General features: G+C 34.2%; 1 protein-coding gene across 1 annotated transcript; it reads right to left on the bottom strand.

Annotated features, from left to right (window-relative positions):
* Window positions 1–1,159: 1,159 nt before the first annotated feature.
* On the bottom strand, window positions 1,160–25,133 carry LOC132554315 (centromere protein J-like). The gene is made up of 24 exons (XM_060218621.1): window positions 24,779–25,133; window positions 24,257–24,454; window positions 23,948–24,102; window positions 22,648–22,947; window positions 21,893–22,162; window positions 21,050–21,098; window positions 19,206–19,261; window positions 16,688–16,921; window positions 15,889–16,251; window positions 14,673–14,819; window positions 14,398–14,468; window positions 12,571–13,601; window positions 11,926–12,032; window positions 11,368–11,520; window positions 10,140–10,243; window positions 9,725–9,818; window positions 9,355–9,528; window positions 7,563–7,689; window positions 5,957–6,461; window positions 5,586–5,727; window positions 3,558–3,698; window positions 3,099–3,172; window positions 2,567–2,762; window positions 1,160–1,652 (listed from the first exon to the last, which is right to left on the bottom strand). The coding sequence occupies exons 1-24, from the start codon at window positions 25,131–25,133 to the stop codon at window positions 1,524–1,526; spliced, it is 5,175 nt and encodes a 1,724-aa protein (XP_060074604.1). The 3' UTR covers window positions 1,160–1,523.

The raw sequence follows: 25,133 nt of genomic DNA, 5'->3' as shown, positions 1-25,133 counted from the left end.
CCTTCAATTTTAAAGCAAGGAAAAAGTAATTTGTTTTCTCAAAATTAATTTTTATCAAAACATCAGCACGTCTTCTGATGAAATCAGTTAATACATACACAGAATAGAAAGTCCCCGGTGCGTAACACATGGCTAATTACCGCATATCGGTCCATCATACATACAACAATATGTAGGTTAAAGGATAGTTATCAAGTGTCATGAAACAGAAATTGTGACACTGAATATAGTAAGCCAGTGTCAAAACAATCATCCTATACTGATAATTCTTAGTTATTTCCAGTGGGAAATAACCAACACTATGCTCAAAAATACAATTTGCTATGAAAATTACAGTAAAAAAAATATTCCACCTAAGGAAGAAATGTGTGACTCATTCTGGTAATTAAAGCACCTTAAGATGCTTCCAATCATGAAGAGTATTTGATTCTACCATATCTGGGTTTCAGGAAAAGATTTTTGAAATTTAAGTCAATTTGACTCCTTTTGCCCCCTCATCAGCCCCTAGGGCCAGTCAGGATCCAAATGGGAATACCATAAAGCTGTCATCCTTCACTCAAAATTCTAACCAAGTTTGAAATTATTCCAATGGAAATTAAACAAATAATGCTAAAAAATCTAGTTTTACTATATAAACTAAAGTAAACTTTACCCCCTTCCCATAGGGAAATGTGAGACCCTTGGGCCATGAAATTCACAAATTTTGGTAAAGCACCTGAAGATGCTTCCATTCATGAAAAGTATTTGATTCCACCATATCTGTGTCTTCAGAAATTTTTTTAAATCCCAGTCAACTTGAGCACTTTTGGCCCCACCCCTCAGGCCCCTGGGGGTGGGGACTGTATAATTCAAAAATTTTGGTTCATATTAGGCCAGAGAAGGTTTCTGCAAAATTTTATTGAAAACGGATCAAGGGTTTTTGAGAAGAAGTGGAAAGTGTTAAATTGTTTGCGGACGCATGACGCTGTATGAAGGGTATTAGAATAGGTCTCCATGAGACTTTGTCTCAAGTGAATTAACAAGCACCTTAAAATCATGAAGTAAAAATTATTTTTTATAACAGCATTAAGGCAATTCTCAGATAGGAAATAAGATGATAAAGTGAATTTTGTATTCAAAATTCTCTAGCACTAATTACTATATAAAAATTTGTATGAAAAACTGAGACAAAACAATAACAATTGTCACTTTGCGTATTAATTATTTCTATAACAAATAAGAGGAAATAAAGGTTTCAGACTACAATGATTACACATGGAATGAAAGACAAATTGCAGAAACAATGATGAGTGAAGAAATATGTCAAATTACTTTCAGTGATTTGTTCTTCCACTGATAATGTCAATAATACATGTACAAAAATTCTGAAGGCAAGTCACAGAAGCATTCTGGAAAGAAGTTACAGATGATGATGATCATGATGATGATGATGATGACAATGATGATGATAAAGCACCACTGGAGAAAGAGTACAGTCTGCCCAGGATGACGATGACAGTAAGGATGAAAAGATGACACAAATGCTAGCAACGTCTGTCCACAATCACATTGCCGTCCCGGTCTTTCACACGTATCCTGCCGTTAGAGTATCGGGTTTCCTGCCGTCCGTCTGGATACACTGTCTTTACTGTTCCATCAGGATATTCACGTCTCTGTCAAAAAAGTTCAAATTTCAATTATCAATCCAAAGTAAACAAGATAACTGAAATTGAGGTAAAATATAAATTTCACATGAAAAATTTAAAAAGAAACATTTTCTGGAAATGTATGGGGGTTGTGCAATCACAAACATACCCTTTCAAAGCAATCAATGCAGTGAGGATTCATTTATTGTAATCTTTAAATCTTTCAATAATGTACAGGTTCAGATCTACGGCATAGCTCAAGACTGGTCAGGATTTAGTTTAGACACTCAGTCATACCAACATGTATCCACCTACGATGTTGACGCTAAACTGGAGACATTGTCTAGTTTGCTGTTTGCTGGGTTTAATGCAAATAAAAAGTCAGGGTCATTTTATGACAGGGATTTCCTTGTAATTTGCTGGTGGCTATCTTACTGAACAACATATGAAAGGTTCGTCACATCTCATTCAGAGTGATAGGTGCAAAGTGTCTTACCCAAGAACACAATAGCACTGACTGGTTCATTTCTCAACTTCCTGAGAAACACACACTACCAGGAATAAAAAGCATTGAACCATGCACCTTGGACCTTCACCTGAGGTTACGCAGCTCATCACTCAACCAAATGAACTATCACAGCTACTATAAGATATGGTCCAGACAAAGAAATAAAAGGAACGGGTAAAACCAACTATAACAAGCTTTTAAGACAACAACGTAAACAACAAACAACAAACAGCAAACAGGCTGAAGTATGTCTTCCTTCTTACACTGGGGAGTCATATTTATACCCAGACAGCAACCTAAATCTCAACATAAAACAGCATTTCATGGTTATCTAAAGACTACACTAAAGACTTGTACTAATACCTCTATCTGCTGGAATAGTTCGTAATCAGCTCTAGAGATCAGACCATGTGATATACAGACAGATATATACCTTATAATCCTGAGTGTGTATCTCTCTTTGTCTGTTTGGAAATTCCATGGTTTTATCACCATTCTTGTCTACACGGATCACTGTTCCATCCGGAAAAATACTTTCCTCTGACCCGTTTTGAAACAAGTACTTGATCGTCTGATCGGGGAAAATGATTTCTGTAGTCTTGTCTGGGTAGTGCTTCTCCACTTGGTTGCTATGGATACGAAGATCAGTAAGATTATAACAAGATTTTTCATAAGATCAGGCATTCCAACGGATGTTCAATTAAGCTTGTTTCCTAGATTTAAGGCTGTGAACTGAGGGTTAAATAGATTCAAGACTTCTTTGGAATCAATCTCTTCTGTTTAGGGATTTAAAAAGTTCATTTCAACATTTACAGTAACATGAGCATATGGAAGAAAGAAAATAACTTATTGTTTCTATGAACTAGTGAACTATGTTAAGATTTTTAACTCAAACAGAAAATTATTGGTTTTTATGAACAAGGATGACATTTCCTTGGGAATAGAGTTTACAAGTAAACACTTACTTTGGGAACTGGAGTATTTCTAAGCCGTCCGGGTATGTAGAGTGTGTTGTCTGAGCCTCACAATAGTAGTACACCTAGTGACATCGTTTACATTAGATATTTTTTACAATTTAACAAAACAAATTGCTTTCCATCTCTAAAATATATCTTGATCGTAAAATCAAATGTAAACAAAATAAAGTTCTCCTGCTTTGATAAATGTTTGGAAATCATTTCATACGTAACATACAACATCAGCCATACAATACTTAAACACTAAATGTTTGTTAAGAAATAAATAAAGTTATTTTGTATTCATATTCTTACAAATTCACAATAGGTTTCCATACTATGAATACAAAAAAATGCAAGAGATTTTTTTCCTTTCAGAAGATGAAAAAAATATCATGATTTCATTTTTTGTTTAAAGTCAGTTTTCTTTCTAATGATACAAAATCAGAAGCAGGGACTTGAACTCACAATTCGCTGGTCCGGCATAATCTGTTTGATGTCACCATTGAAGAAGGAGACTATGATTGTCTGTCCATCAGCTGAGATCTCCTTCCGAGTGCCATTAGAAAACAGAATCTCCCTGGCGCCCGTTCTGTACACTCGCTCCACCTAAAATAGATTCATGATGTAAACATTACTCCTGGTGTGTTACTTTATCACTTTACAGTTAATAACAGTGTTGTGTAGTGAAATTATTTACTTTTATTATCATGTATTACTTAATATACTACAAATTATCATTCTGTATTACTTTATATACTACAAATTATCATTCTGTATTACTTAATATACTACAAATTATCATTCTGTATTACTTTATATACTACAAATTATCATTCTGTATTACTTAATATACTACAAATTATCATTCTGTATTACTTAATATACTACAAATTATCATTCTGTATTACTTAATATACTACTATCATTCTGTATTACTTAATATACTACAAATTATCATTCTGTATTACTTTATATACTACAAATTATCATTCTGTATTACTTAATATACTACAAATTATCATTCTGTATTACTTAATATACTACAAATTATCATTCTGTATTACTTAATATACTACAAATTATCATTCTGTATTACTTAATATACTACAAATTATCATTCTGTATTACTTAATATACTTATCAAATTATATACATTATCTGTATTACTTATATACTACAAATTATCATTCTGTATTACTTAATATACTACAAATTATCATTCTGTAACTTATATACTACAAATTATCATTCTGTATTACTTAATATACATATTACAATATACTATTATCATTCTGTATTACTTAATATACTACAAATTATCATATACTTAATATACTACAAATTATCATTCTGTATTACTTAATATACTACAAATTATCATTCTGTATTACTTAATATACTACAAATTATCAGTTCTGTATTACTTAATATACTACAAATTATCATTCTGTATTACTTTATATACTACAAATTATCATTCTGTATTACTTAATATACTACAAATTATCATTCTGTATTACTTAATAAACTATCATTCTGTATTACTTAATATATACAAATTATCATTCTGTATTACTTAATATACTACAAATTATCATTCTGTATTACTTAATATACTTCCAATTATCATTCTGTATTACTATCATTCTGTATTACTTAATATACTACAAATTATCATTCTGTATTACTTTATATACTACAAATTATCATTCTGTATTACTTAATATACTGTATTACTTTATATACTACAAATTATCATTCTGTATTACTTATATACTACAAATTATCATTCTGTATTACTTAATATACTACAAATTATCATTCCGTATTACTTCATATACTACAAATTATAATTCTGTATTACTTAATATACTACAAATTATCATTCTGTATTACTCATTCATGATCCTATATATTATATACATCAACAGTCGGTAGTAAATTGATAGTATAAACTTCAGCACTAAAGTGTTTTCTGAATGTAGTTATATTCAATATAAGTATTACAAATCACATGAAATCAGTTAGGCTAGGGTTTAATGGAAGATTTGCCAGAAGGACACCTAGCAATTATAAACATAATCATATTTACAAAATACTCTATTTATTGCATCAACTCACTTATATCTGGTGTATATATATATATCAGGTTTGTGTTTATATTGAGAATAAAAACTCATGTTACATCAAGTAATACAAACAGGCAGAAAGAGCATTGTGACGTCACAATGTTTCATAATTGCATTTAATTTGTCATCATGTAAATAAAGTCATTGAATTTTTGTTTTTTGCTTTCTTATATAAAATAATTCAGAACATAATCAATAATACCACGAACAATGACATGCTGAATCAAGCCATTGATAAGGCTGTAATCGTATTAAAATTAATTAGCTACATCAAATACAAATTAATATTCATGTATATGAAATATCATTATCTATCATCATTTTCATGTTCAATAAATAAGTATGTTTTTAATGATTGACTCACTTTTCCATCTGTATGCTGTAGTTCATCATATCGACTGTCACCCTTGTCAATGGCTGACTTATCAATGTTAAATTTTGTAGCTGTCTTTCTAGGCATGATGCTACCAAATCGGGAATCTTCAGTATCAGTATACATACTGGTGCTGCATATTCAAAAAGAAGTTTCATTTCACAAATTTAAATTTTAACTAACAAATAACACATGTATGAAGTGTATGAAGACAAAATAGACACAATTTTTACTTGACATAATACAGAATGAAATTCAACCTAAAATTTGTAAAAATTGTGAATTAGTAGCAGTACAGAATAACTAGGAGATTTAGTGGTTTGCTACCATTAATATGTTAGAGAGTTGTCTTCCCTACTTACTCCTGTGGTATCGCCGCTGTTGACAGTACTTGGCGGGGCACATCCTCGGTCAGTGATGTCCGTAACATGTTTGTCTTGTCCTGATGATTGCTTTCCTTGGTAGAGGAAGATGACCACGAGTTGGCTGAAGACTTAGACTGACCACTTATCTGACCTGTGTGTTTCTGCTGACCACCACTAGCACCTGAAATAACTGCATGGTTTTTGGACTGAGCTGTAGAAGATGCCTGACTAGTCTGGACATTAGCTGTCTGCTGGGAGTGACTACTTCCTGTGGACGATACCTGTCCACTTTTTCCTGGAGGTTTGGAGAGATTATTAAGCCCTGCTGTTGCCCCTAGGTGGGTTTGCTGGTGTCTGATCCCCTGTGTCCCCGTGGAAATAGAGGGTGGAGGGGCTCGGACGTTAACCTGAGGCTGGAACTGTGATGGACGGAGATTCATCTGTCCTGACATTGCATGAGGAACAGTGGACGGAGGGAATGATGATCGACTGCTGGACTGATCTGTGAAGGAATAGACTGATTAATAATCAAATAAATAAAATATAGTTACAAAGTATTTAATAGAATACAAACTGAATTAAAATGCATTCATACAAAAAATCACATTTCTTCAATGAGTCATATTTCATATATAATACCATTAAAACACAATAGAATCTTAAAATCAGATGTGTCATAATTAAATATTCATGCAAAGAAAAAATATCATAAACTCCTCAAGGACTATCAGTTATGATCCTACTGAATATCAAAATGTGCAAATATGATATACAACATCAAAATGTGTAAATATGATATACAACATCAAAATGTGCAAATATGATATACAACATCAAAATGTGTAAATATGATATACAACATCAAAATGAGCAAATATGATATACAACATCAAAATGTGCAAATATGATATACAATATCAAAATGTGCAAATATGATATACAACATCAAAATGTGCAAATATGATATACAACATCAAAATGTACAAATATGATATACAACATCAAAATGTGTAAATATGATATACAACATCAAAATGTGCAAATATGATATACAACAAAATGTGCAAATATGATATACAACATCAAAATGTGCAAATATGATATACAACATCAAAATGTGTAAATATGATATACAACATCAAAATGTGTAAATATGATATACAACATCAAAATGTGCAAATATGATATACAACATCAAAATGTGTAAATATGATATACAACATCAAAATGTGCAAATATGATATACAACATCAAAATGTGCAAATATGATATACAACATCAAAATGTGCAAATATGATATACAACATCAAAATGTGCAAATATGATATACAACATCAAAATGTGTAAATATGATATACAACATCAAAATTTGCAAATATGATATACAACATCAAAATGTGTAAATATGATATACAACATCAAAATGTGCAAATATGATATACAACATCAAAATGTACAAATATGATATACAACATCAAAATGTGCAAATATGATATACAACATCAAAATGTGTAAATATGATATACAACATCAAAATGTGCAAATATGATATACAACATCAAAATGTGCAAATATGATATACAACCCCGACCATACTTCTTACCTCGAACTGGATCCTTTTCTTCCTCTGAGTCTGTGTTCTGGAAGTCTGCAGAACTCGTGATTGGATTGCGGAAATTTGTGGAGTCACGGGACATCTGAATATTATCCTTTCCAGTTGATGAGTTTCCCTACAAGAACAAAGAAAACATTTCAACTGAAACCATTGAAATGATAAAGGAGCAGAATAACATCTTTTGTTATAATTTTTCTTCCATGTTACAAAACCATTCAGTTTTTTCATGAAGTACAGGAAACTTGCTACAATGGAGAATTTCAAGGCATCCACATCAGGATGAAAAAGCATTTGATTTTACCATAACTAACATTGGTGCATAAATATTACTTTCCTAATGAGATGGCAAGTTTTTTTTTCAACAGACATTCCTGTAATTTTATGTTGTGACAAAAACTTAAATACCCACTTTTGTGTACATTTGTGTATAATACGAGGTGGTTTTTTGGAAAAAAATTCTCAAAAAGAAGTCATTCCACAGGGAAAACCCAGTATTAACATGACTTAATCAAATCACGTAACTACTGATAAGAAAGAAAAAAAATGCTAATTTCACAAGGTGTACTAAGAAAAAAATAATTTCCAGGTAGATGACAGAAGAGCTGACCATGACAGAACTGTCAAAGATAGTGTAAAAATCAAGACCATGTATGTACCAGAAAAACCTATCAGTACTTGATTCTTTTCAATATCAGTGATCATCATATAAAATGTGAAGAATACCCTTCAAAAAGATGACTTAGTTGCAATTTATACTAGAAAAATATCTAGCATATTACAACAGATAATGCTGAAGTCTACAAACTGATCAAAGTTATCTTCATGCCTCATCCCGAATGAGTCTAATCAAGGGAGGAAAGTAAGATATCTAATTTTCGACCGTTTCATCTCCAACAAGTCACCTGCCCTAGACGCAAAAATAGAAGAAGACTCAACATATTTTTGCATGAACGATGTAACTGCTATTGTTTAAAATGATCTAGTAAATTTTTTCTACATATTATGCATGTATGATATTAATGATTTACAACTCAATAAGCATTATTTCAATCAAGCAATTATGCAGCAAACCTACATCCGCATAATATATTAAACTATATATACTTTGCTTTGCCAGATATCTGAAACAACATTTTTAGTGTTTATTCAAAATAGACCTTTATTTATCGACTATATAATTCAGTGATAAAATTCTACAACAGAAATGTTGCTTAGGTCTACGTGAATATTTGCAGTGGTCTGGATATTCACTTTTGCTAATTTATGATGTTCTGTAATTGAGATGGAACTCAAACACATTAAACATGAAAAAATGTTTTTCATTGCTCTGATGGCATTGTACACTAATTGTCTTTTTGAAGGGACGCCAACAGCCTATATGGACATAAGTCAAAGCATCAAGATCTATGAATATGCTTTGTTTGTGTGTAAAGTGTGCATCACATGTTTTGAAAAACAACCCCCCCTCCCCCACCTCCTACCCCAAAAAAGTGCATATTATATGCACATATTTATGGTAATATCATTTCCTGTTATTGAAATAAGAATGTTTCCTTTATTCAATGTGATAAATATTTTGTATTTAATGGGTTAACCTTAATATCATCAGCTTTTATGTAATAAATCAGGATCTATGTTTATATTCTTCCTCCAAACAGAATCCCTTCTCTCTTGACTTTAGATATAATAGCTTCCTGTCTTACTAACAAATATTCCTGTCTCTTTCACTGACACTACACACAGGAGTTGAAGCCAAAATAAAGAAATTTTTGAAGATTACTTTTCCAGTTTGTTCTCGCTGTAGCCATTCTAAACGTTTTTTCTCCATCAGTTTGATTTCTTCCTTCAGCTCCCCATTCTCCTGTTCTAGTTGGTCAATTTTACTTCGTAAACGTGATGTGCTGTTGGTCCAACGTGTGTCTTTTCTTTTCATTTCTTCTTGAAGTTCCTGAAGCTGTTTACAACAGAACATACAAGGTGACCAGATTATTTGTATGTTACTGGAGTAGGAAGAAAACAATGACACAGACACATTTAAAGCATGGAACAAAAGTGATTAGTTCAGCAAAGAATCAACAAGAGAGGAAAACACACAGGAATACTAAAGGAAATGATCGCTAGTAACAAGTTTACTGATATCACAAGATTACCTGTTTCTTCAGCATCTCTATTTCCTCTCGTTCTTTCTTGTCTGGTATTGCCCTTGATGCTTTCTGGTACTTCTCAAACATTTTCTTCTCATGCCTGTTGAACAAGAAATATTAAGAATAGATCAAATCTACCGAGTTTCAAGTTTACAACCAAGATGGCTGTCTTTGAGTCATCTTGTTTATTAAATCACCATGACAAAGATAACTTCTTGAAGAAAAGCAAAACATTCATTGTCAAAATCCAAGATGGTTGTCTGTCAGCCTTATTGTTAAGACCTTTATCTTTCAATACTTACCATAGGAGGTAAATAGGAAATCGCTGATTAATTTTTAATCATTTAATTCAGAGATCCTATTAACCAAACTTTCATTTTGCTGGCTAAGAGACAGAACTATCAGAACCACATGTACTTACCTTAGTTTCTTCATTTCTTCTTTTTTGTATTCTTGTATTCGCTGGAGTTCAGCATTCTTTTCTTTCTCAAAGTCTCCTATTTCCTTCTTTAACTTTGTCAACCCCTATAAATAAAATGTTTTCACAAAACTACAATGATGTCAAACCTGTCTCTATATATAAGATAGAGCACCATTTTTGTGAAATTTTCTCCAAATAGAATGTCAGAATATGAAATCATTGAAGAAAAGAATTTTTCATTAAATCTTCTGAGACAGCAAAACTTTACTTTTTTGTATGATAATGCTATTTTCACAGTAAAAAAGATGTTCAGAAATTTCCATAAATATCACCAGGCAACATAATTCTAAAAACAGTGATTGGATAGCATGGAACTGCCTATGATCAATACATATATCTGATCATACCAATCTCATCTATGATTTTCAGATATAGATATATATGTACATTTTTTGTAAGTTTTCAGTAACCAAAAATCGGCTCAGTGGTAACTCAGTTTCAGACTACAGTGAAACATTCAGTGCCTTCATCCAGAATAAAGGGAAGGATATAAGACTCATGGAAACAATGGGAATCCTTGTCAAATCAAAGTGTACAAAGTTACTCTGCTCATGATTGATTCCAACATTAATGTATTTCGAGTTAGAGCTAGTATACTGTAAGTTACATATTTCATGTGAAGGGTTGTATTGTGTTTATTCAGCTTTATTCGTGAATTCAAATCCCTCGCTAATAATCTTTCAATGATGTTTTCCTAAAACAAATGAACTTTGAAATGTGATATGTGTGAAATCATGTATTTGCAAATAAGACAGTCACTTACCTTGTCTAAAATTAAATAACATAAAGCGATTTATAGTATATTGAATTAAAATTTCATGTCTCATGCTTGATGAAATACCTTATACACAGTGCTTTTACTTGAGGAATGGTCAAGGCTGACCTTTGACCTTAACCGTGACTCATGACCACCAAAATCTAATCAGGCATAGACCTGAATGAGGTGGTTTTGTGGCAAAAATGTATCCATGAGATATCTTGTTCACCAGTTTATTAAGGATGCAGGTAAGCACAGACCTATGTACTAATGCACAGACAAACTGATGACTACATATCACCTTCACTAGAGGGAGGTATTTACATTTTGGTACAATTTTATATTTTGAATATCTAATTATTTTTATTTATTACTCTCAAATTTCAATTGTTAAGGTTCAATTTTACATACCTCTTCTCTCTCCTTTCTTAATTTCTCTAAGTTTGCATTTTCGCTTCTGAACTTCTCAATCTCTTTTTCTAGTTCAGAGAGTTTCTCTCGGAGTAACTTGGACTGGACACCATCCGAGGATGAGGCAGAATTGTTTGTGGACAATTTCTGCTCCTTATATAAAAAATGATCAACATGATTAATAATTTTTGGCATCCTTAAGACACATTGTCAACTACAAATATATTTTTAGGAATAAATTTTGTTTCTGAAAATTATGTTAAACATTGAATGTCCAAAGGTTTTTTTCTACCTGGTTTAATGGATTTATTTGCAGGATTTTGACAGAATTTATCACTGGGAGATATTGGAGAATCAGAAACTTTTGTCATCAAAATACAAAATACATGGCTACCATAATTAACAACACTCAAAAGTATGAAATCACTAATGATATAGTTATAAAATGTACCAATGTCTGTTTAAAAACATGATTGCAGAGAACTGGTTTCATTAAAACACAATGCAGAGAACTGGTTTCATTAAAACGTCTAACTGCAGATCCCGAGAGATGTATACCTGTAGTTGCTGTAGTTTGGACGGCTGTGGTTTCAGTTTTGGGAACAGTCGAGTCATGAGCTGAGAAGTAGGAGGAGTTCCATCACTGCCTGCAGCACCTGCCATACCTGGTAATGTGTAAATATGTTGTAATTTAAGAAACAAAGTAGACTCCATTTTCAGAGCTTTGCAGAGTCTGAATCTTCACTATATATATCTTAGTTTATAAAAAGTGTGATTCCCTGCACCATTATATATCTGCTTAATGGAATAGCTTTTCTCAATCTGATTTATACCTGAAACGAATCCAAAATGCTTAAGTTCTGATTTATTTTTATCAAAACTGAAATTATATGTGTGCATCTTCCAAATTATTTTGAATATTTATTAATGAAGACATAACATATAACATTGGTCTTGTATTAACTATCTATAGTTTCTAAACTATTTGACAAAGTAAAATGACAGATTCTGAAAATATAGAAAACAGAAAAAATATTAATTGAATGAGCATCAGTCCATTTTTATATGTGAAAATTAATTATCAAAAGTATTTAAAAGCTGGAAGTCAATCACAGTCACTTCAAATCCACCAAAATTCCTTATTTTTTATTCTGAATGTGGACCAAAGTTGTCAAAATTCCAACTGATTAAACTTTAGCATACCTGTTTTTGTCTTGTCCTGCTCCAAATTCTTGCGAGGCGACTTTGATTTCAATGTAGTCTCTCCCCACTCCTCATCATCATCAAAATCAGTATCCAGTTCACTTTCAGGTTTTTCCTCCTCCTTTCTTTGTCTAACACTTTCTCCCTGTGAAAAACTCCCTGAATTTTGCTTTGTTTCCACAAATGACTGAAACTGTGACCTTGAACTCTTTGCACTAATTTTCAAAGCCGAGTATGAAGTATCACTATCATTTCCAGAATTTTCATCTCCATCTTTTGATGATAAGTCTGATGAAATTCTGGGACTAGAAAATTTACCATGAATTTGGAAATCATTATCAGTGTCTTCTTCATCTTCGATTTTTGTCACTTTTTCTTTTACTTGCGGTAGAGAATTAGAACTATAAGCACCATGTGATGGAGGTAAAACATCTCGTGAGATTACAATTGGGGATTTAGCTTGTGGCACGTATGAGCTTGAGTTAAAACTAAGATTAAAATTATCTGTGTTTTGTTGTCCATAATTAGCCGACACATATCCCTGTTGTGTGGCCATTGTTCCCTGTGAAAACTGTGATTGAGAAGAAACAGCACCAGGATTTAGTTTCTGTAATAGACTTGACACAGTATTCAGTGTAGATCGGTCTTCCTTTGATGCAACTTTTCTTGTCATTATTTTGGACGGAGATCGTGGAAAAAACGTTTCTGAGTCCGCATCAGAATTATTATCATTCTGACCATGTAGTATGAAATTGTCATTTTCTGCCTGAGCAGAACTGGCAAAATTATCCCTTTTCTTCTGTACCTCACTTTCGATCACTTCATCTGACTCACTTGATGAACTTTCTCCATCTTCATCTGAACTTTCTTCTTCGTTATTGTTTTCATTGTCCTCAGTTTCAGTTTCATCACTATCTGTATCGCTCCAGGATTCGTCATCTTCCTCAATTCTTGGAGAAAGTTTAGGTTTTGTTTCTTGTTGAGGTGGTAACATTTTCCTCATTTGGGTTGGCACTCTGGACTCATTTTGTCTATATAATGACAGACAAATACAAATTAATATTTTTGCGCAATGAATTTTCAAATGTTTTTCCGTTTCCCATTGAAAATATGATTTGAGCAGGACAGGCATTAATATCATATATTGATATATCAAGTATGTTAACACAGGTAACAATAATACATTTTCCAAATATCAATGGAAGACTACATAAAGAGAACATTAACCTCAGTTAAACTTTCGTCTGTTTCACTCTTTCACAAATACAGCAACAATAAAGAGTGGGCTGAAGTTTGATTATAATAGCAAAAATGTATGTTTCTTAACCCTTTCGGCACTGTAGGCGACTAATGTCGACATGTAGACAGGCCGCCATAGGCGACTTTGGTCCACAAAGTTAATATCTTTATTATTCTGCCGTTGTTTTCGGATATTTTCCGGAAAATATTTGCCGCTGAGCTGTACATTGTAAGTGATAATTGGCGCCAAAAGGGTTAATCATTAATTTTACAGGGAACATGAAAACAGGCCCAAAGTTTGTTCTTTCCAACACAGTATTTTTTATACCTGATGATAATTATACACACCCTGACAGTGTAGTTTATACCTGATGATAATTATACACACCCTGACAGTGTAGTTTATACCTGATGATAATTATACACACCCTGATAGTGTAGTTTATACCTGATGATAATTATACACACCCTGTCAGTGTAGTTTATACCTGATGATAATTATACACACCCTGACAGTGTAGTTTATACCTGATGATAATTATACACACCCTGATAGTGTAGTTTATACCTGATGATAATTATACACACCCTGATAGTGTAGTCTGTGGATCCTTTTTAATGGTGGCTTCAAGTTGTTTAGCTACTGATTGTCGGGGAGACTGAAAAAAAAATTACAGATACAAAGTAAATTAGAAAAAAGTTGATGTTTCTTCTAAAAAGTAACAACTACATAGTTAGGATGCTGTTCAATATTTGTTTTCATTCTGCATACAAATTTTGTTGCAAAATTGATTTGAAATATTCAAAGCTTACATCACCAGATAAGGATAAGAGACAAACTTTCCACATTGAGAGGAGCTTACCTGCTGTTTTTTGCTAACAGGCTGTTGAAATTGTCGAAGGCGATCACGCTGCATTACCTTGACAACCACTGAAGAGTTACTACAGAAAGAGGCGTTGTCTGCGAAATTCTCTAACATTTCAAATTCATCTAAGTCTTCTTGTTCAAACTGAAAATGGTATAAAGGAAGAAGTTTTTAGTTTTTATAGTGTATAATACTCAGATAATCTGGCAATATTTAATGTATCATCAAAAATCATGAATAGTTGCAGTCACTACAGCACAATACCATATCGAATATCAAAAAGCACGAAAAGAAGTCGCAAAGGGAGGCAATTTCCCCCCGCACCCAGCTGTTGGTGGAAATATGATATTTATATAATGGTATAACGATCTGTGACACCACTCAATTATGTACCACTAGTACTGCTACTATCACCTGAAGATCTAATACAGTAAAAGTGCTAGTACAAAATGCAACTTCTTTGGTCAACTATCAATCAAATTTCTTTGCATCGCCTAATTGAACACTTATATGCATACATATCTTATATCAACCTTATAGTAAGAGTTTATGTTGATGTAGATCCTGTGTGTTTGACTATTGATATTGGAATAGAGCTTGGTATTGTCCAGGAACAAATTTATACAAAACTCTAAGCTCTGGAGTAATACAAGGAGTCAAGAAATTGAAAAAACTTTGATGGTAACAGAAAAAAGATAAATAATCAAATGTCCTCAATATGAAAAGGCACAAAGGGCACTAATATAATATATACAGCAAGTTTTGTGGAGTTAAGTGGAATGGTTTCTCTAAGCTGTATCCCGGAAAGGAAAGTTAACACTTATTTTGTATGAAGTATCTCAGACTGCATGAGAAAATATCTCAGAGTATGCGATAAAATATGTTAGAAGTTCTTATAATACTGGAAAATGTTTCTCATATATAGTATATAGCACAACATAGATATATTAGTAAAGACAATTATATAGTAAAATTTAAGTACATAGTACAAGACAAGGTAAAGTTATCCTAATACCCCATCAAGTATATCATAGTACTGATATCATAGTACCCTCAAACTGATATCATAGTACCCTCAAACTGATATCATAGTACCCTCAAACTGATATCATAGTACCCTCAAACTGATATCATAGTACCCTCAAAGTGATAGATGATGTCAAAGATTTTGTCAGAAAGAGCATAATGACCCATAAAGATGTTTGCAACCTACCTCAGCATTTATTTCTCGTTCTTTCAACTTTTCAACAAAAGAGGTGTCATCTGGAATAGAATCAGGTGTTCTTGATGCCCTTGAGGGTATGCGTGACTTGATATCCTCAATTTCCAACTGACGACTACTTGGTAAGATTTGCTTGTTCTGAATAGGGTCATGCTGACCTTGGCCTTGATGATTTCCTTGAGAACGACTTTCAGCCATCTTTTGACTTTCTCCTGTTAAGTTTGTATCACTAACTTGTTTGTCAACCTGTTTCTGATTGGTAAATCCAGTTTTAGGTCTTATCGATGACTGGTTGGTATTTTTAGAAAGTTGATTCCTAGGAGATGTCTTCAGAACAAGTTTTGCTTGTGGTTGCTACAAATAGAGAATCAAAACTAAGGAAATCTCTGTTAGTGAAGTGATGGCAAGTGCTCTTACATCTAAATCATTTTTTTGCTACATATTCTTAATAACAGTGAAATAGTTCACAATACACCCAAAATCTTTTAATACTATTATCCTACATATCTGGACAAAACAATGATTAGATTTTAAAATAATGATAATGTTGTACTTCTGGATATGTATAAAGTTTGGTGACTGTGCAAACTGTAGTATCAGTAAAGTATAAATGTGAAATATTTTCAAGTAGTTGTACAAATAAATGGTGTACAGAATGACCAACACAAAATATCATTAATGAGATTGGGCCGTAATTACTCCATTCACAGCTATAGATTGAATATCATTAATCCCTCTGGTATGTTCTCCATACATTTTATCCACTCATTCTCAAATTCAGCAAGTTTACCTTTGTTTTACCACGTGGAGACTTCACGGTGGGTTTACTAATTGACTGAGTTGAAGTTTTACTACTGGCTTTAGATGATGGCCCAGTTTTGTTCTCATGACCAGCAGAGGTGACATCCTTTTTACATCCTCCTTGTTTTTCTTTGATTAGACCAAACCTTGCCAGACCCTGTCCTCTCTTTAGGAAAGGTCGTCTTGGACTCTGTGTAGATTCCTCTTCCTCCTTAACTCGCAACTATTGAAGAACAAGAATATACAATCTTTATGAGAAATAGCATTTTACAGTGTACAGAGCCTCAACCTTTGGGGTAAGATTATTAAGTTGTCTAACACTCAGCAAGTCTGGGTTTGCTAACTTAAGCTTCTTTCCCCTTCGGTTGAGATCCTCATATCTCAACAAGAAGAGAAAATATTGTGATTAACCAATTATATGAGAAACATATTTCAAATGAAATTTGGTCAGATGATCATTTGTGTACCAGCTCGTGTTTAATGAAGTGAACTTATTTCTATAATCAGTTACACATATCTTCCATTATATGAATTAAATGGAAACCCTATCAAGAGGGTTCAACTCGAATTTTTTTCATAAAACAAGATGTATGAAACACAATGCCCCTAGCTGCATCAAAATTATAATCACAGGGTCAAAAGTTTTGTCACCAAAAAAGGTCTTGTCACATGGAACACACATGCTAAATATAAAAGCCATAATACTTCTTATGAGGCCGATGTAAAATGTTTTCAAATGTAGGTCAGAGGTCACCATCAAGGTCACATTTTCAAAAAATTTTGGTATCATCTGAAAGGCCTTGTCCATAGGAACACACATGCCATATATGAAAGCCCTACCTCTTACTGGTGCGAAAATTATGGGCAAGATTCAAATTGACAACAGACAAACAAACAGCACAAAAATAATATGCCCTTGATCTTTAGGTCCAGTGGCAACAAAATGCTTAAACTTCTGACAAATGTAGAAAGTCTGGTTATTTCAAGTTAAGATAATTAATATAAAAAGATAACCACCCCACCCACATACTGCCTTACCAAGGTGAACCCATACAGTTCCCTACCCACACACTGCCTTACCAAGATGAACCCATACACTCCCCTACCCACACACTGCCTTACCAAGGTGAACCCATACACTCCCCCACCCACACACTGCCTTACCAAGGTGAACCCATACAGTCCCCTACCCACACACTGCCTTACCAAGGTGAACCCATACACTCCCCTACCCACACACTGCCTTACCAAGGTGAACCCATACAGTCCCCTACCCACACACTGCCTTACCAAGGTGAACCCATACAGTCCCCTACCCACACACTGCCTTACCAAGGTGAACCCATACACTCCCCCACCCACACACTGCCTTACCAAGGTGAACCCATACAGTTCCCTACCCACACACTGCCTTACCAAGATGAACCCATACACTCCCCCACCCACACACTGCCTTACCAAGGTGAACCCATACACTCCCCCACCCACACACTGCCTTACCAAGGTGAACCCATACAGTCCCCTACCCACACACTGCCTTACCAAGGTGAACCCATACAGTCCCCTACCCACACACTGCCTTACCAAGGTGAACCCATACAGTCCCCTACCCACACACTGCCTTACCAAGGTGAACCCATACACACCCCTACCCACACTGCCTTACCAAGGTGAACCCATACACTCCCCAACCCACACACTGCCTTACCAAGGTGAACCCATACAGTACCCAACCCACACACTGCCTTACCAAGGTGAACCCATACACACACTGCCTTACCCTACCCACACACACTGCCTTACCAAGATGAACCCATACACTCCCCTACCCACACACTGCCTTACCAAGGTGAACCCATACACTCCCCCACCCACACACTGCCTTACCAATGTGAACCCATACACTCCCCTACCCACACACTGCCTTACCAAGGTGAACCCATACAGTCCCCTACCCACACACTGCCTTACCAAGGTGAACCCATACAGTTCCCTACCCACACACTGCCTTACCAAGATGAACCCATACACTCCCCTACCCACACACTGCCTTACCAAGGTGAACCCATACACTCCCCCACCCACACACTGCCTTACCAATGTGAACCCATACACTCCCCTACCCACACACTGCCTTACCAAGGTGAACCCATACAGTCCCCTACCCACACACTGCCTTACCAAGGTGAACCCATACAGTTCCCTACCCACACACTGCCTTACCAAGGTGAACCCATACAGTCCCCTACCCACACACTGCCTTACCAAGGTGAACCCATACAGTCTCCATCAAAGTTTAAAGCACTGTCCAGAGTGACCTACTTTGAAACATGACATACCACTTCACCAAGGTAAAGCCATGCCCCAAGTATGAAGTTCCAGTTACAAGTAGTGTAGGAGACAAAGTGAAAAAAAAGCAGAATGGACTGAATGGACAGAGGAACATACTCATTCTTTATGAGGAAATTATCTTATAAGTTGACAAAGGATAACAAAATCATATTTACCCTTTTCTCTTCATCTCTGAGTTGTTCTTCCAACAATTGTTCAAATGTTTTCTTCCCTGGAAAAACAAGAAAATAAGATAAAACAAGATAAAATGGCTGAACTAAGTATAAATAATACCAATGATTAAAGGTTTCTACTGTCATTTCAGAAATATGTATTTCTGTCTGTATTAACAAGCAAAGTTAATTAAAATTCTAATACTGACAAGATTAACATTCAAATAAAAGTAAAACAGGTTATTTTTTTTTTAACAAACATGTATATACAATATGGGGGAGTCTTACCTGCACTGTTTTGTTAGAATGGTGATTTCTAACCAAAGTACAAAATATACTAGAAGTGCCTCCCCCATACCCAGCCAAAAATAACTTTATATAATATACAATATGGGGGAGTCTAACCTGCACTGCTTTGTTAGAATGGTGATTTCTAACCAAAGTACAAAATATACTAGAAGTGCCTCCCCCATACCCAGCCAAAAATAACTTTATATAATATACAATATGGGGGAGTCTAACCTGCCCTGCTTTGTTAGAATGGTGATTTCTAACCAAAGTACAAAATATACTAGAAGTGCCTCCCCCATCCCCAGCCAAAAATAACTTTCCAAATTAATTATACATTAAAACCTGTCACATGAGACTTTTCAAGGGAGGCAGCCAATAAGGTCATATATCACAGGTGGTCCTTTAATACAGGTTCATTATAACAAAAATAAAAAACCTATTCAAATTAAATTCATTTATAATGATAAATATTTCCTATATAAATGAAGTCAAAAAATGTTTATTATGATATAGTCCAACATGAAATATTGGTAATGCTCTAAATAAAATTATTAAGCTATAACCTCAAGTGTCTGTATACCGAACTTAGCTGTTCCTTATGACACTCATCATCCATCACTTACCAATCCATCAATGGGTATAAACCTAGAGATAAAGTAAACTAACAGTGCCAGTCGTAGCTAACCAAAAACTTGACAGCTAGAACTTATTACATAGTTAACACTCATAATAAGGCCCAAACAATTACAATAGGAGAAAAAAGATAATTGTACCTTATTCTACACTGTCTAGAGGCTTTTTTCAAAAGTCATTTCTAACAATTTGTTACAGCATCTGTCATAATTTTGTGAATTTTCCCTAATTCCGAAAGAAGCTTTGGTTTATTGGATTAAACCTCTCTCCTATTCAGCAAATGGTGTGTTTTAATAACCATGCAACCCCCACTGTAGTGCCATAAATCCAGTCTGACAACTTGAGTTCTGGCCACACCAGCATGGTTCCAAAAATAGTCATTTGTTCATGCTATATGATAGAGAGGAACTAATTAACAGTTTATAAAATTAAGTTGGATAAGTACATTATTTTATTTGTAAATAAATAGTTTAGGTAGCACAACATCAGGGATATGTAATTGTTGCATGATTGTCTACGTGTTTAACATGGCAAAATGATACAAACATTTATTGGAGCCAGGTTACTTTCAGGAAGTCCTTTTTGATGTTTGGGACACAAAGATTACAGTGGCCGGTTGTACCAATTAAGTGGTCATTTAATTCAGGTCATGTATATAGTAAATTACATTGGGAGGAAAAATTACTGTCACATATTAAAGATAGTTGCTTTATTCGGGTGGTTGTTAAGGCAGGTTTCACTGTAATTAATATCTAATGTTAACATCATAGCTATGTTGTTGTCATGTTCACATATTAATGTATTGTGACACACTGAGTGAAGATTTTGTAAATTCTTCCATTCTCAAAATTCACTCAATTACAGATTTTTTTACAGCCATTCATTAGAAAAATATGCATGAAATAAACATGTTGATTGCTTACCTGCCACACCAGGCCTGATTGGTCTCTCATCTGGCTGCATTGCTTCATCCTGTACAAGTATTCAGCTGATTAGTAAAGAACCATCAGTATGATACATTCTAAAATGAACTTACATAGAGAGATTTTTAATGTAATACATCTACGAAGTTTCTATGTCAACATCATGTAACATAGATTCTGAAATCTCTATGCCACCATTATGTAACAAATCTCCTTCAGTCTTGATGTCAATGTTATGCAGCATATTTTCTTAAGTCTCTATAGGAATATTATGTAATATACAGCTCCTTACATCTCCATGTCAGCTTAACATGACAAACATTCTTAAGTGTCTATGTCAATGTAACATTAGTCTCTTTGTTCTGTGTCATTGCTAGGTTACATACCTCCTTATTTCTCAATGTCACATTCAGTAACATACCTCCTTAATTCTAAATATCACATTTCTAAGTTATGATGTCACATTATGTAACTTACTTCCTTAAGTTTTGACGTAACATTATGTAACTTACTTCCTTAAGTTTTGACGTAACATTATGTAACTTACTTCCTTCAGTTTTGATGTCACATTATGTAACTTACTTCCTTAAGTTTTGATGTCACATTATGTAACTTACTTCCTTCAGTTTTGACGTCACATTATGTAACTTACTTCCTTCAGTTTTGACGTAACATTATGTAACTTACTTCCTTCAGTTTTGATGTCACATTATGTAACTTACTTCCTTAAGTTTTGATGTCACATTATGTTTACTTAACATACCTTCTTAAGTCTCAATGTCACATTTGTTACATACATACAAAGAATGAATCAAACAGATTTATCATATTAAAACACATTACATTGTATGCTCTTTCTAGAGTTTCTTCATTCTCATTTTCCTCCGATTCATCCTCATCATCATCATCTAACGGATGTTGTTCCAATTCATCAATGCCACCATCTCTTTCATTTCCTGCTACACGTCCATCAAAATGATCATAATCTATTTGTACTGGACATTTTGATGGATGGTCAGGTGAACTGGGTGACCGTAAGGTTCCAATGCCTTCATCCATCTCTAAATCATGGCTACACGTTGCTGCAGACATTTTATTTTTGTCTAATTTCCCCTGGAAATCATAAAGGAAGAACTACAATAAAATGGCAGATTACATGATAACACATATTTGAAAGGATTAATATCATAGATGAACTCTGCATATCAAATCAAAGAAATAACAAATAAAAACATACATGTATATCTAATCAAGAATGGATTGGCAATTTTAAAATGTGTCTTAAAGAAACTCATCAACAGGTAGCAATTATTGAAATTCCTGAAATCTCATCCTTCGAAAAAAGATTATAAAACTCATGTTTCAAAAATAAGGAAAATCTTCATATTATAACCTCTGGGCTTTTTTCCACTCGTTTAGGAAAGCCCCTTTTTATTTCATTTTCAGAAGAAAATTGATCAGATTGATCAGTTGGGAATTTAGCCATATTATGAAATATATTCTATTGGGACTGGGGCCTATATTTAGCCCCACAAAACCCCCTGAAAAGTGCTGAAATAAGAAACTGAAAGCATTGGCTTAACAAATCATTGGTTTACCTGATTTCTGCCTGGTTTAGTTGGAGCCATGTGACCCTGAGATGGCATTGACTGGTACACCTGCGAGGGTGCTAAAGTCTTTCCATGGTTTCCACGTCGATGAGAGGCTTGATTTACCATCACATTGTTCTGTTCTCCGACCTCTGACACCGATTCCAGGTTAGTGAACTCATCTGTCATTGCCTGACTTCCTGTCGCTGAATTGGTGTCACTGAACAAGTCTGGATTTGTTTTTACTTCATCATTTTCCTCATCAAGATTCACATACATCACTGGACAAGGTAGCACACCACCAGCTTGCTATTGTTGGCAAAAAATAAAATACATCTACATAAAGTCTAGGTTTTATATCACAGGAATGAGAAAATAAAGTGTACTATCACTTCTGGAAATGGGAATTATTTGATAAAGCTTACACTTAAAAATTAAGTTGAAAACCAAATATTATCTAAAAACAGAGGAGAGTCTGTGACCTCAGCTTCCCAAGAAATTAAAACTACCTTAGGTAGTGGTTGAACCACACACCTCAGATCTTAATCCCAAGTTGCATAGCTCAGATCCTCTACTGCCTAAACTATCCTCAAAAATGTCTTCTAAGGTTTATACAGAGATATATGATACAGTACACAAAGCAATGTACCATCTCTAAATGTAGGATCTCCATATCTATAAAACACCTCCCTTTGATTTGTGTCAGGTATAAGCCAACTAAGGGTGAGTTGGTAAAATACACTTGTACTTGAGATTGAATTCTCTTCCTTTTGTCTGCACAGGAAGTATTCCTACCTTAACTCACACTTAAGATATTTTTCAGGTAAATTTTGACTAAAATGACTTTTAACAAAGATCAACTGAATGAGTAACTAACTGTGGATGTCACAATATGCCATAGATATATAATACAACAGAGGGAATGAAGCTCTAGATGTATCACAATATACAGTACTATAATGGTCATTAAAAATCTTGAAATAATGCTTGATTTCTTGAAAATATGTTTATAATACACTGTCAAACAGAACACTGATAATGTTGATTTCAAATTTCTTCCAATATTCATCAATTACAAAATTTCGTTGCAATGCTTTCACTGGTTACAGTCAGGTGCATGTTGTTTTATCTTTTAGACTCAGTAATAAATTGCAAACTGGAAATATCAACCAAAAAATAATGCAAGTATCCAAGGATGTGTTGCAGTGCCAGTGATATTATATTGCTGGATTTGGATATGATACAATATTTCTGTTCATACAATAGTATTTCAATATTTCTGAAAGATTTTGACAGCTATATTACTAACCTCAGGCCTAGTATGTGGTACAGACTGTAGGTTAGGGGGCCGCTGCATGCTGCCATTTTGCATCATGGGTGGGAACCCTGGTCCCTGCCCTCGTTGCCTGATGGGTGGAGTCTTAGTGGGTGACATGGGATTATTTGTCTGTCCGTTCTGTTTCCCTTTCAAAAGATAAAATGGATGAATTTGAGCTTAGTCTTACATCAATTTTCTGTACTTATGTTTGCATTTACTTTAACTTAGTGGTCTAATGTTAGAAAACCTCTGAGGAGCCAAATTCAAGGAAATAAACAGTAAAATGTCTTTATCGTATACCCCATTGGGAGTCTCGTTGTTTTGCAATCAGTGCCTGTGTTCGCTCCTGTTCTGACTTCAACGCATTCAACTGCATTTGCTGTTGTTTCATTAGCATGTCTTGCTGCTGTAACTGCCAAGAACGCAGCTCTTTGAAACGCTGCAATAGTCGAGCCTGTTCCATGGTCTGTTGCTGTTCAAGGATTTCCATAGTTGCATCTGAGCAAAACAATTTTTTTTTAAATTGGTAAGTTCTCTTAATCTAACTCAAACAGCATATATGGTAACTATAAATTCAATAACAATAAGTGTTGCTGTGATTGGCTAAGATTTATATTATTGTAAAATCTACCATATATTTTCTTGAGGCTTTGATTAGGAGGATTTTCAATAGAATACTTTTTTCTGTTTCATGATTTCACTCTCTAACATCAATACATTAATATTTCTAGATAAAATACAATTAGCTAAATTCATCAAAGAACATAAAATATCTATTATTAAGCAAGTTCTAGCATAATATAAAAATATGGATTTGTGTACCTTTCACAGGTTTTTTCTCTGTTTGTGAACTCATCATTCCCATCATCATTGCATTTTGTGCAAACATTGGGTTTCGCATGGCTGCCTCGAAATTGAAAGCTTGATTGAACATTTCCATTGGCAAGTTAGCAGCCATTACAGGTAGACTGGCCATTCCATTAGGTGTTGTGATGTCTCCATTTGCATGCATGTCTGTCATCCCTGTATGCCCAACCCCTGCTTCCTGCTTAGTGGCCTGTCCCTGGTATGGCCCCACCCTTGACCCCATTGATTGATTGAGGTCAATGTTGGGCCTGCCCCCTCCAGAGTTTCCAGCAGGCCATGCAGGATTAGGAGGAGGGTAATATTCATCCAT

This window comes from Ylistrum balloti, unplaced genomic scaffold, assembly GCF_031769215.1.
Source record: "Ylistrum balloti isolate Yb309-2 unplaced genomic scaffold, AGI_CSIRO_Ybal_v1 Utg370392, whole genome shotgun sequence".
NCBI lineage: Eukaryota > Metazoa > Mollusca > Bivalvia > Pectinida > Pectinidae > Ylistrum > Ylistrum balloti.
This window is presented reverse-complemented; position numbering and strand designations above follow the sequence as displayed.

Bases quoted from the DNA above. Each gene is read 5' to 3' on its own strand.
- LOC132554315 (XM_060218621.1), bottom strand. From the start codon at position 25,133: ATGGATGAATATTACCCTCCTCCTAATCCTGCATGGCCTGCTGGAAAC. The intron at 22,163-22,647 runs GTAAACCAATGA...TATGATTTCCAG, and splicing joins CTAAACCAGGCAGAAATCAG to GGGAAATTAGACAAAAATAA. The intron at 16,922-19,205 runs GTAAATATGATT...GTTCTTCAATAG, and splicing joins TCAGAGATGAAGAGAAAAGG to TTGCGAGTTAAGGAGGAAGA.